The 12,385-nt window shown below is 40.6% G+C and overlaps 1 protein-coding gene across 5 annotated transcripts in view; it reads right to left on the bottom strand.

Annotated features, from left to right (window-relative positions):
* Positions 1 to 236: 236 nt before the first annotated feature.
* Positions 237 to 12,385, bottom strand: part of TRA2B (transformer 2 beta homolog) — a 30,664-nt gene continuing 18,515 nt past the window's right edge. For 2 of the 5 annotated variants that reach the window (XM_066620458.1, XM_066620456.1), the window contains exons 5-9: positions 7,772 to 7,887; positions 6,149 to 6,232; positions 1,704 to 1,769; positions 894 to 967; positions 237 to 615 (exon numbers count right to left, since the gene is read on the bottom strand). In XM_066620458.1, the coding sequence (XP_066476555.1) occupies positions 605 to 615; positions 894 to 967; positions 1,704 to 1,769; positions 6,149 to 6,232; positions 7,772 to 7,887 (351 nt within the window). In that variant the 3' untranslated portion in view covers positions 237 to 604. Of the gene's footprint in view, positions 616 to 885; positions 968 to 1,703; positions 1,770 to 6,148; positions 6,233 to 7,771; positions 7,888 to 12,385 lie in introns of those variants that run through there. The other 3 variants (XM_066620459.1, XM_066620457.1, XM_066620460.1) reach the window with 2 other exon arrangements.

The raw sequence follows: 12,385 nt of genomic DNA on the forward strand, positions 1-12,385 counted from the left end.
ATTTATAACTTATGTGTACAGTTTCTTATCACAAATTTCAAACAGCTCACATCTGCTAACATAAAAAAATTAGATCCACTTACAGAAATAACAAGTTACAATATGGATTATTAAACTTGGTGTTTGTGTTAAGTAGTTGAGAAGTTCAGGATATAGAATTGTGGATACTACTCTGAATTTGTAAATAATTGTGTTTCTTCTCTGACTCACACTTTGGCAAAGTATGAGGCTTCAAGGTAAGTAAAAACACCTTTATTATGCCACCATTTCAAAGCATATTACACAGGTTTTGATCGTCAAAATACTCTGGAAACTGTAAAAAAAAATGAACAAAGAACTTGTGGACAATAGAAATCTTTCTGCAAAGTTCTAACACACATGCAGAAGACATTCTTCAAAACACAACTCTGAACAAAGCACCAACTACACAAATATGCAGAAACAAACAGCATTTTAAAACTTCACCAAAAGTAGTTTCCATAAAAGGTGGAAAAGTCACCTATTCACTAGGCACTATTAGACTTGAACAAAAGTGACAAAGTTTGTACACAAGTTTGCAATCTCAATGCATTGTCCATAGCTACAAAATCCTCAGTTTCATGTTTCAATAGCGACCTGCAAAAAAGATAAAAACTTTGTTAGGATATTGCATCTATATGGTTTGGTATCATCACACTCAAATCACTGTTTATTCAGACACAGGCAAGGGGGGAAGACAGCAACCTAATACACATAAATCCAACAACATGGAATGCAATTACTAGTTGTGACTGAAGCATTTCCCCACACACATACAATACATGCATTAAAAACAGCAAGGGGGTATTAGTTCCATTCAGGATAACTCAAGTTATCTCATGTTAGACCTTTCCTTAAACCAATTTGTTACTTACGAGGGGAATATGACCGAGACCTGGAGCGAGATCTGTAGCCCCCTCGACTGTAATATGGAGATGGTGACCTTCTCCTGCACAAATATATACAAGGATGATGACAATTTAAGTTTTATTTTATGCTCTCTTATGTTAATCCTAACCCCCACCCCATCCCAAGTATTAAAGCCCATTATAGACACAGCAGAAGGTGCATATATCATCCTTAGCTATCAGCAAGATGTATAGATCACAGAACCTGGAAACTAAAACTGTTCTATAAAACTTCTTTTCGCAAGGTCTTTATATAATGCAGAATGGTCAAGTTGTTCTTGGAACAAGTGAATTCACCAACTGAAGTCAAAGTGATTGAAATAAACTTCAAAAAGGCCAGTGTCCACCAGAGATTCTTGCTTATGAAGATATACACATTCAGACTAAGTATTTTTGTTTGTGAATGTAATTCTTATAACAGCAATCTTTATCTTCATGCAAGTTACGTTTTCCTCTCAACTCAAAAGTATTTTGCAACATACTTTTCCACTGAAGTCTTTAGAGTGACTATATTTTGTCAGTGCTAATAACTCCTTGGCACCAACTCTGAATTTACCAAGTGTAAATTCCAAAACTATATTACTTATAAAAATTACTAGTAGGCAAGAACATTTCCAGGAGTTGAGTTGTTTATGAAAATGCTTAATTATACCAGCATCTGCCTACTTTATGGCATCTGGAGGTACAATGGGTCACTTCGCTTTGAGTCCACCTGAACAGGCAAATTTATCCATTATTTGCATTTCTGAAAGGAGCGACAGCCCTCTCCTAGCATACCTGTACATCTGATCCCTGTCTTGGGCAGCTCGCCACCCTCCACCACCACCACCACCTCCTCCTCCTCTGTGAAGACACAAACAGAACAACTTTTTTGCACTTTTATTTATTGAGTTTTAAAGTACAAATTATTCATATAACAAATTAAGACCAGCAGAAGAGGCATCAGTCACAAAGAATAAGTGTTAGGAACAGTTGCAATGCAATCTTCTTTCATAAAAACCATTTTTACAGGGTCATACTGCAGTCTGCTTGAATTGTATTTTCCATTCGATTATATATGTTCAGCTTTAAAATGACATACAATTGGATAATACCTTATTGTTCACTTACCTGTGGCAAGGGACCAACTGATACAAGGGGTAATTCCAAGCAGAAGTGAATACTCATCCAATTTAATACTTAAGACATAGCAAAAATGTCAAGAAGCCACCCCAAATGTTGTATCAAGTGCTAGGATAGCTATTAGAGATGTGTTGAATTTTCTTTGAAAATTTTTGTGGTGGGAGCTTTTTGTGTCCCCATCTCCTTTAATGTTGCTGCTACCTGCAACCTCCCATTTTCTGCTTTAGGTGCTTGGGCACCATTTGTTATTGGGTCAGGCTTTCTTCCTCCAAGTGATCCTACTCAAAGATCACATAAGGAATGCAATGTTATCACAGGGTCATACAACCAACCAGACCAAGCTGCGGGTATTTATTTTTCACATTTTTATACTGCCTTTCCTCCAAAGAGCTCAGGGTGGTGTATATACTTCCTTCCCTCCTTTTTTCTTTAGAACAACCCTGAGAGTTAAGTTAGACTGAGAGGTAATGACTGGCCACAGGTCACCTAGGAAACCTCTCTGTTGATCAAGGATTTGAACCTGGATCTTCCAGATCTAATTCCAGACCCATTACACCATCTTGGCTCAATGATGAGCCTGATGATTAGACACATGATGGTGTCATTGAAAACAAAAGAGGTCAATTCTTTGCCCACAGGACAATGCACATGCACACCACTCCGGGTTTCTTGGAAGAAGGGTAGCATATAAATGAGAATATGTAAAACCCACCACTGCTATCATTTTTCCTTCTGAAAAGTGCAGCGAGCTCTTGGCTCCTCTTCTGCAGTTTGTGTCTGCTTTCACCTACTTTTGTTGCAGAATAGAGACAATTACGTTTGCAGGTAACAGGTAAACGGAAAGTTTTCATTAATATATGCAGTTCCATGCTGGGCACCGACATGTACATGTACTGCCATACATATCTTTAAACACACATTGGGTTACATATTTTTAAACACACATTGGGTTGCATGAGAGAGAGGAAGTGTGTGCAAGGGAAATTCCTAGCCCTTTCCTTTCCCACTAGTCCCCTGCACCCCCCCAAAAGTCTCCCATAATAACCAGAAACCACCCCCCCCCCAAGAATAGGATGGGATGGAGTGCAGGGAGCTAAGCCACCTTCCATGAGCAGAACTCTGGTCACAGAAGCTTTGTCTGTCTTATTTCAGTGGGTTCCCTCACCACTTTATCCCATTACTTTCTGGGAAGCCTCGAATGCCAGGAAAAGGCTTTTAGGTGCACAAGCAGACCACAGTGGAAGAGTGAAATTCTCTTTCATGGTCTTCCCTATACTTGCACAATCTGGATATAATCCATTATGCCTCCTTTACTTTAAGTTTAATACACAGAACACTCAGACACAACATACATGGAGACATAGCAATAAATCATTTAAGACTTGTCTTATTGCATATTGCAGTGTTTCTCAAACTGTGTGTCATGATCCATTGGGGGGTCATGAGCCAACTTCGGGTGGGTCACCTTTCATTTCAATGTGCATTTTATTTTTAATATACAGGTATAATCTAATTATCCACGGATTTTTTACCCACGGTTTTATGTCAACGTGATGAGAATTTTCCTTTAAATTAAAGGAATAAAGTTGTTTAACAGCCCTGTTAATGCATTAGGACAGCCAGCAAACAATCAATATCTCTCTCTAGGCGCTTAGAACAGCTTCACTCTGAGGTAAGTGACCTCCTCCCATCCCTCATGTGAAAGAATGCAAAGGGAAGTGATGATCACCTCCTCTTTGCATTCTTTCCTTGGGCTAGGCTCCTAGGGGTGCTGCCTAGGATTGAAACCTTTCTAAGTGTCTGGAGAAAGACTGATTGTCTGCCTGATGCCTCTGTCCTGCATTACAAAGGTCAGCCATGCTTTTTTAAATCCTTGAGCAAAAGGACATTATTTTTAAAATCGATTTCATTTAACATGATTTTTGACATCCATGTGGGTTCTGGGAACAGAGCCCTTGTGGATACTGAGACTCAACCTGTATCAGACTTGATACTAAAATGATATTCGACTGCAGTTGGGTAAATGTTACAAATCTATACTTTTAACAGGCTACTATGTATGTGCTTCTAACATTGATAGTCAATGAGGTTTATTCCTGGATAAGTGTGGATAAGACTGGAACCTTTGGGATGCTTAGGGGATTTTTTGAAAAGCAGATCAGCAATTGCTTGGGAGGCTTAAGAAGGTTCTTTATTTTAAATACATTTTCCAACTTACACTTATTGTAAACTTCTTATTTATTTAGGGCCAAATTCTACCCAACTTTCCAGCACTGATGAAGCTGTTCCTACAGGGCATGTGCTGCATCCTGTGGTGGGAGAGCAGTCAAGGGGGCCTCCTTGAGGGAAGGAAATGTTACTTTACCTCAGGGCTTCACTTTGGCTGCATCTGCACTGGAAAGTAGGAAAAGATTGGGCCCTTAATTGATTTCATTTTGTGTATGGGGGTGCTAAATTTTCCTGCTTGATTATGTAACCTTCATCCATGACATCACTTCCAAGTTAATAACATCACTTTTAGTGAGTGCCGACAGATTGTCATTCTAAAAAGTGGGTCATGGTGCGAATAAGTTTGAAAAAAAAATGGTATACTGGGAGATTCTAGGCTGTGTAAAAGGAAAACTTCCACCAGAAGTGCCATGATACTCCACAGCAAAAACTAGATAAAATACTACTTCAGAGTTAGAATGGTATGGCAAAGGCATATTTCACTATAAAGTTATTTATAAATATCACCTTTCTCGCACTAAGTCAGAAAATCTAACACAAGAACAAAATAAAAACCAATAGCTCAACACAGCCTATAGGACTTCAGTCAGAATTAGAAAGAGATACAGAAATTAGAAGTATGATCATTTTCATGGGCAGAGGATAAATGGAAGGAGAGAGAAATCCATTTAACCAGGTGAAAGATTACCATATCACCTTGATTACAGGACTCTAAACATACACATATTCATTCAAAATAATGATTTTTATTCCTATTGTAATGAAGTTCATGACTTTATTCAAGTCCCATCACATACAAGTCTAAATTCCTATTCTGAAACTTCAAACTAATACTGCCCTGGGATTATTCCTAATCAGCAAAGCCCAAGTCAGTGCCTGGGGAGCTTCAAATTCTCCCCCACCAGTTCCTGTATATCTGTAATGCCCAATTTATATTCATTTATTTTCATATACAGACACTGTTCCATTTGGTCAAAGTGAAAGTGCACCAAAGTTGCTATGCCATTTCTACCAGTGATATCATCAATACACACACAGAGGCACCCACTAAGACTCATTTGGGTGCGTTGTTTATTCTGCTTCTGTTTTTCTTCTGTTTATTCCGATTGGAAATGCTAGTTAAGAATTGATTGCCTGCTTAATTACACTTTTAATTACACTAGTTAATTACACTTTTCCCAGTGTAATTAATGACACAGTACCACTGTAGTTTTTTCAGAGAATACAAGTAAACAGGCTGTAACATGAGCCTTTTACTCTGATCCTTAAAGAGGACAAAGTTTTCTAATTCTTGGAGCTACCTTGGGTCCTCTTACGGGAGAGAGGCAGGGTAAAAGTATGATACACTTTAACATTATCACCACACAATTCTCTTCCATTTCCATGCATTTTGCTCCTTATGTAAGAGGTACAACACAATTTGGAGTTAGATTTCATATTTTCTACATCCTATTCTAGTATAATGATAAATTCTGGAGCAGTTATTAAATAGAATTTACAACAAGAAAACATTCAACCATGGTGCCAAGGAGTTACCTTTAATCAAGATGCTTGTAAATGGATAATCCATTTTCCATGGCAGTATGTTGACTATCAGAAAAATATATTTGAATAATCTCTGGATTCGTTTGGTTGGTCTCAGTCTAGTCAGTAATTTCCAATTTTGAAATTACTTGGGTAGTGAGAAATATGTAACTGCCAGTCCTTTTAACCCCTTATAGAATCCAGCACAATATCCAAAGTAACAAAAACCAAAACAGAGATTAACACACTGGAAGGCACAATAATAGTAGAGAGATCACCATCACATTTAAAGCACTCATGCAATTTTATAAAGCATTAATCAGTAAACAGGTTCTTTATATGCTCACCTATATGATCGGCTGTAATAGTCACGATCATCATAGCCTCTATCATAACCTCTGTCATAGTAATCTCTTCGCCGGGAACTGCCACTGAAAGGAAATGCATAGTTTGACATCAGGACGACAAAGAAAATAAGTTACAGAGGCACACAATATAGGGGATTAGGTACTGGGTGATACATTTGATTAATAGAGTCTAAGAGTGCAAACGTCTGAAGCTGTAAGTCTAAATAAATAAAAAAAATGATTTGCTTCAGGACTACAGAAAAACTTAAATTTATTCCAATTCATGCATGGCTATTCTTCTCCAAACTGAGGACTTTGGAATGTAGAAAAAAGTCAATAAGAGTTAAGAAACTTCAAGTCAGTTATAAAACAAACATTCTCACATCCTCAGTGTCAGAGTGCATTAGGTTTTCCAAATAGTTTTATAGAAATTAAGAAGTTGTGCTTAAGCCATTTCTGCCCAATGTTGTATATCCATAACAAGGACCAAATGTGTACACCTGTGGGCCAGGTAAAAATGGGTTAAGTGCTTTTAACACTATCAAGAGACTTTTCAAAATTTCTGAAAACTGTAAAACTAGTGCTATATTTAATTCTTCAGTACAAAACACTAGGCCAATGCTGCTGCTCAAACGATCTGAAATCACAGACCAGCATTTTTCCCCTCAATGTGTCAGGGACCAATACCATATCTGTGCCATATTCCTACTATTGCTTTTTTCTTCCTTGAAGGTTTGCCAGGATAGATAGCCAACGGATCACAGACTGGAACTTGTCTTTGGACCACTACTGAGTAGCTCTGCCCTAAACCACAGGCTCGATATTAAGAGCTTGTGTGCTCATGCATAATTGCAGTGCACAGAATATAGTGGCAGTCAACTACTTGTTGGGAACCCTAGACCTCAACATTAAAGCACTAACGAAACCCTTTAAGTCTTATTTGTTCCAGTCCATGTAAATTATTGGTTCCCAACCCGTGGTCTAGGGACCACAGGTGGTGTGCAAGACCCTGAGAAGTGGTCCCTGAGGGCTCAGGAAAAACAATTCCTTTTGATCACTTCCAGCATCTCTCTGAGCAAACAGTCTCCAATGGACCACCAGAGAGGACAGAGAATGAACTGCCTGCAGCTGGCAGCAAGAGTAGCAAATCACAAATCTATAAATAATAAATCTTTAATAAATCTTTTCTAATTATAGGCAGCCCATGTTATCTGTGGATTCAGTACCTGCGGATTTGTTCATCTGCAGGTCCCCAAACCTATGGTGTGGGCCAATCTGGAGCCTCTGGAGGAGAGGGAAGCTGTGCTGCTCTTGCCTCTGGAGGCTCTTCTGAAGCCCACAGAGGCCATCTGCATCCATCCACCCACGGCCTCTGTGGGTTACAGAAGAGCCTCCAGACTGACCAGAGCTCAACTCCAATCGGGTTCGGAAGGGGGCTAAAAACCGCAGTTTTGGAACCTTTGTGGATAATGATGGCTGCCTGTATTACAAATTTAAATGTATTTTTTGAGTGCGGGGGTGGGGGCATTGCATGTGGTCTACAACAATTCCAATTTTTGCCTCAGTGGTCCGCAGTCTAAAGGTTGGGAATCACTGATGTAAATCATTGCCACAAGAACTTACTATGTAGGCCTTCCCATGTAGATTCCAGGGGTAGGTGTGTGAGGCCTTTTTGTTATTGAGAAATCAACTCGAATCCTTCTCCCATCAAGTTCCATTCCATTTGCACGCTCTTTTGCCTATATGAAAAAAGCATTGCGAAATATTTTCAGAGTTCATCTTAAATCAAATTAATAAAAACTAGCAACACTTACCTAGCATGGTATTTACCAGTTACTCCCATCCCAATTTAAGTTAATTCTATATACCCCTCAAAACAACATATAATAATAAAATCAAATACAATAAACCCACTGTCTTGTTTCTTTCTCTGCTGCAAGCAGGTTTTTATTTATTTAGCGTATGGCATATAATACGTGAATATTAGACTAGGTCAAATGTCAGTGTCCAGCTTTTCCAGCCATTCAAGGACAAAGTTGCCTTCATTGAAAAAGTCAGACCTTGGGTCAGTATACACCCTCAGTTTGCAGCCAGACACAATGTGGTATATGGTTTGGCGGGAGAACCCACAATCACACTGTGGGGTAGATACTAGCCCCCATTTAAACACCCGAGACCTGACTAACACCATGCAGGGTACGGATCCTGTTCAAAGTTTTCCAGTGCTGCCGAGGTAAGTTGAAACCTGGCACCTTACGTGTAGGATCGTCTATATATCTACCTATTTCTGGGCATTCAACTGCCCACTGAGTTTCCCATTGGGCATTGATGTTAAAATTGTTGTGCAGATGTGCGAGTGCCAGATTTAAGGCTCCTGGATTTAAGCCTACCGAATGATAGATGAGGGAGATTGGCATGTACTGGTAAAAGTGGGTTGTTAGTGATTTTTCTATATTCTTTCACTAAAGCCTCTTGTCTCCCTAGGGCTGGCGGTGCTACTTGGCTCAAGACGGGGAGCCAACAGATAGGAGTGGGACTTATTCAGCCACTTATGAATAGGTCATGGTTTCATTTAATTCATAAATAGGTCATGGTCTCATTTAATCTGGCATCAATCTTGTTAGTATGACACCTTTTAAGCCATACTGGAGCACGGTATTCTGCTGCGGAGTAGATCAATCCTAATGCTGATGTTCTGAGAGTAGTTGCTGAAGCTTCCTATCTTGTTCCTATTAATTTTTGGAGTATGTTGCTCCTGGTATTAATTTTTGTGGATGTGTACTCGAGGTGTGACTTATAAGAGAGTCCGGTCCAAAGTTACTCCAAGATATTTTGGATGAGGATTGTAAGGGAGTAGGTAGTTATTTAGATAGACCTTTGGGGCTGCATTAGCTAATTTATTATTAAGGTGGAAGCCTGTACTCACTGTTTTGCTGATACTGTGTATTAACCTCCAGCCAGCAAAATACTTTCCCAGGATCTTAAGGTCTTCTCAGAGGAGGCCATCCAGTACCTCCATGTTTTTTCCCTGCACTGCTAGAGCCAAGTTGTCTGCATATCCAAATTTATGTCCCCTTGTTACTAGCAAGTCTGAGATGTACAGGTTAAATAGTGTGGGTGCCATTACAAAGCCTTGCGAGAGGCAGTTGTTTAGCCTTCTTACCTTACTTGCATTGACCCCCATTATGATCTGGAAAGATCTGTCACTTAGCATATTGTTGACTAATCAATACAGATTTTTACAGGGGATGATGTGACACAATTTATATAGCAGACCCTCCCTCGACATGGTGTCATATGCCGCAGTTAGGTCGATACATACAACTGTAGTTGTTAAACCTTGTTGAAAGCTAGCCTTGATATAGCTTGTCAAGCTCAACACCTGGTCAACACAGCTACGATTTTGTTGAAAGCCCACTTGTGATGTTCATCTATTATAGGGCCAATTCTGTTTATGATTAGTTTCTTGAAAAGTTTGTATCATGAGCTCAGAAGGGCAATTGGGCGATAACTGCCTACTCTGTCTTGCGGTTTACCGGGTTTCAGAACTGGGGCGTGATGCTAATTTGCCTCCTCATGGTGCACCCTGGATAGCAAGGAAAGTGTGAACTAAATGAACTAGCAATCAGCTGGTAGCCAGACCACATCGTAGATTTCCTGACTTTCTAAAACATAGCAATGGAAAAGCAAAACGGGCCTTTTCGGGCCCAAATGACGACCTTCAAGTGACACACACAGAAAATTAAGAGAAACAATCCAGCAGAGGCAAGATCCAAGGTTTTGACCTAAGGGCCACGTGCAGTTATGGCACAGCCACATATATCAGAAGAAACATAGAAAACGCCTCTCTACTGTTAACCTCCACAAACAACAATATACATGAAGTCGTTTCTAAACTAGGCGATCTCACAATAGTGAATATCTATAAGCCACCTTAGATACCCTGGCCGCAGCATGTTCTGAGCATCAAACCACACCCTACAATTTATGCAGGTGATTTTAACAGACATTACATCAACTGGAAATATTACTCTTTGGACAATAATGGGGAATTGTTACTCAACTGGGCTGCTACAAACAAGGGCACGTTTCAATCTGCAGCTTGGAAACGGGAAACTAATCCAGATCTACTGTAGATACTCACCTATAAGGCGAAATATTTCTTCCTAGAAAAGCAGCCTGAATCATTGCCCCGCCTTATCTCCGGGGCAGGCAAGCAGCGAGGGTGGGGGGAAGGCGGGTGAGCCAGCCAATCACTATTGTGGAAGGGAGGGAGGAAGTGATCTGCTGAGAGGAAGCTGGGGTGCTGCTGAGCATTAGCAGCTGCCTGCGGGTGTGGTCCATGTGCTCCTTCAGGCTGTTGCCCAGCTGCAGAAGCTCCCAGCTCCAATCAGCAGCCCCCTCACTCAGCACCAGCGCCCACGGAGGCATCTCTGGAGCGGCACCCAAGACAGAGCAGGAGACAATGAGCTGTGTGTGGGAGGAGGCGTCTTAGCGAGGGAGAAGCAGTCATTTGAAATAGCTGAGTCCATCTCCTCTTTCCTTCTTGTTCCCCCTTCCCCCCTTCCTACTGTATTTAAACTTCAAGCACTCAACTGGAAAGCCCAACTTGCTAACCCCCTTCCCATCTCCCCAAAGATGAAGTTGGACAGGGTGGGGAAGGGGGGAGTGATTTTTTTTAAAGAAAGAGAGAGAGAGAGAGAGAGAGAGAGAGAGAGAGAGAGAGAGAGAGAGAGAGAGAGAGAGGCAGCAACAGTTAAGGCTACAATTCTAGCCTCACTTTCATGGGAGTAAGCCCCACTGACTATTAAAGGACTTGCTTCTGAGTAGGCATGCCTAGGATTGGGCTCCCAGTCTATTCCCTCCTCTTGCTTTGCTCTCCACCTTTCCCCTTACTGTATACAGTCACACTTCAGTCTCTCCTTTGCAAAACTTTTTGCAAACCTCATTGCTAACCTCATTTCCCCCTATCCTCACCAATGCAGTTGGACTGGAGGGGGAAAGTCCCTGCATTTGTTCACTGGAAGAGTCCTGGAGACCTTGCAAAGATGTAAAACACAGGAAAAGCAGAGTAGAATTTAAAGTAGAATTATTCTGCAGCAACAGGTATTTTAGCCAGCGATCTTAACTGCATGCTGGCAGGAGCTAGGAAGCACTTGCAACAGCTGCTTATGTAGTAAGCTTTTAGGAGAGCATGCTTGCTTCTGCAGTATCCCCCTGCCAGGACCTCCACATGAGCGCCACTGCCCTTCCTCCACAGAGGGTCTACTTCCAAGTAAATCAGGTGCAACTATGTGCAGCTGCACTTGCTCAGTCACTCCTTGTTGCTTCTCTCTCTACTGTGAACTGAATTGCACACTCCCAGTTGTGTGTTCTACATAGAGCTTTTGGCTTAAGGCACCAGGCACTTTAAAAGGAGGATTTCAGTAATGGTTCTACTGGTATGCTGTTTCCAGTGTACTTAGAGCCCAATCCTAGGCTTGTCTACTCAGAAGTAAGTCCCATTAAAGTCAATGAGGCTTACTCCCAGGAAAGTGTGGATGGGATTGTGGCCTTACTCTGATAGTGTTTACAAATGGTTGAGAGAACAATTAAAAAAATTAGTGAATAAAAATGTCTTATGATCTATGAGATAGATCATAGTTTTTAATAAATTAGAGACTTATTAAAGTATAGCAAAAACAGTATTAAAAATAGTGTGTGTGTATGTATACATACTATGTAAGTCTACATTTATGTATAGATGTATACATACTATATATATATACACTGTGTTTTTAATAAATTAGTGACTGTACAGTTCTTCAGTAACAATTACTGGGAGGTTATTTTTCAGGATCTGGCCTCAGGTAAAATCAGACAAAATTATAGTCAGACACCTCCCTAAGTTAAACCCCTGTCTTATCCGAGGGCCATAGCAAATTCCTTGATTTTGGGCTCAAAACCTGCCCTTGTCTTATCTTGTGATATCCTGCCCTTGTGAGATCAACTTATAGGCAAGTATCTGCGGTGTGTTTTGCCTCAGAAGACCTAGATTTGCAGCCAGTCCCTATAACCTGGAAAGTACTGGACAAATTCCCACACAGCCAGCATCGCCCTGTTTTGCTTGAAATTGCAAGCAGGTGACATGGCTGCGTAGAAATAGTTTTAGAAAGGGAGAAACCAGATAGTTGGTTTCAGCAGGCCAATGGAGGGGGCACAGCAGTCCATCCCCTCTATCACAGAAACTAGCTATGC

This window comes from Tiliqua scincoides, chromosome 3, assembly GCF_035046505.1.
Source record: "Tiliqua scincoides isolate rTilSci1 chromosome 3, rTilSci1.hap2, whole genome shotgun sequence".
Lineage (NCBI taxonomy): Eukaryota > Metazoa > Chordata > Lepidosauria > Squamata > Scincidae > Tiliqua > Tiliqua scincoides.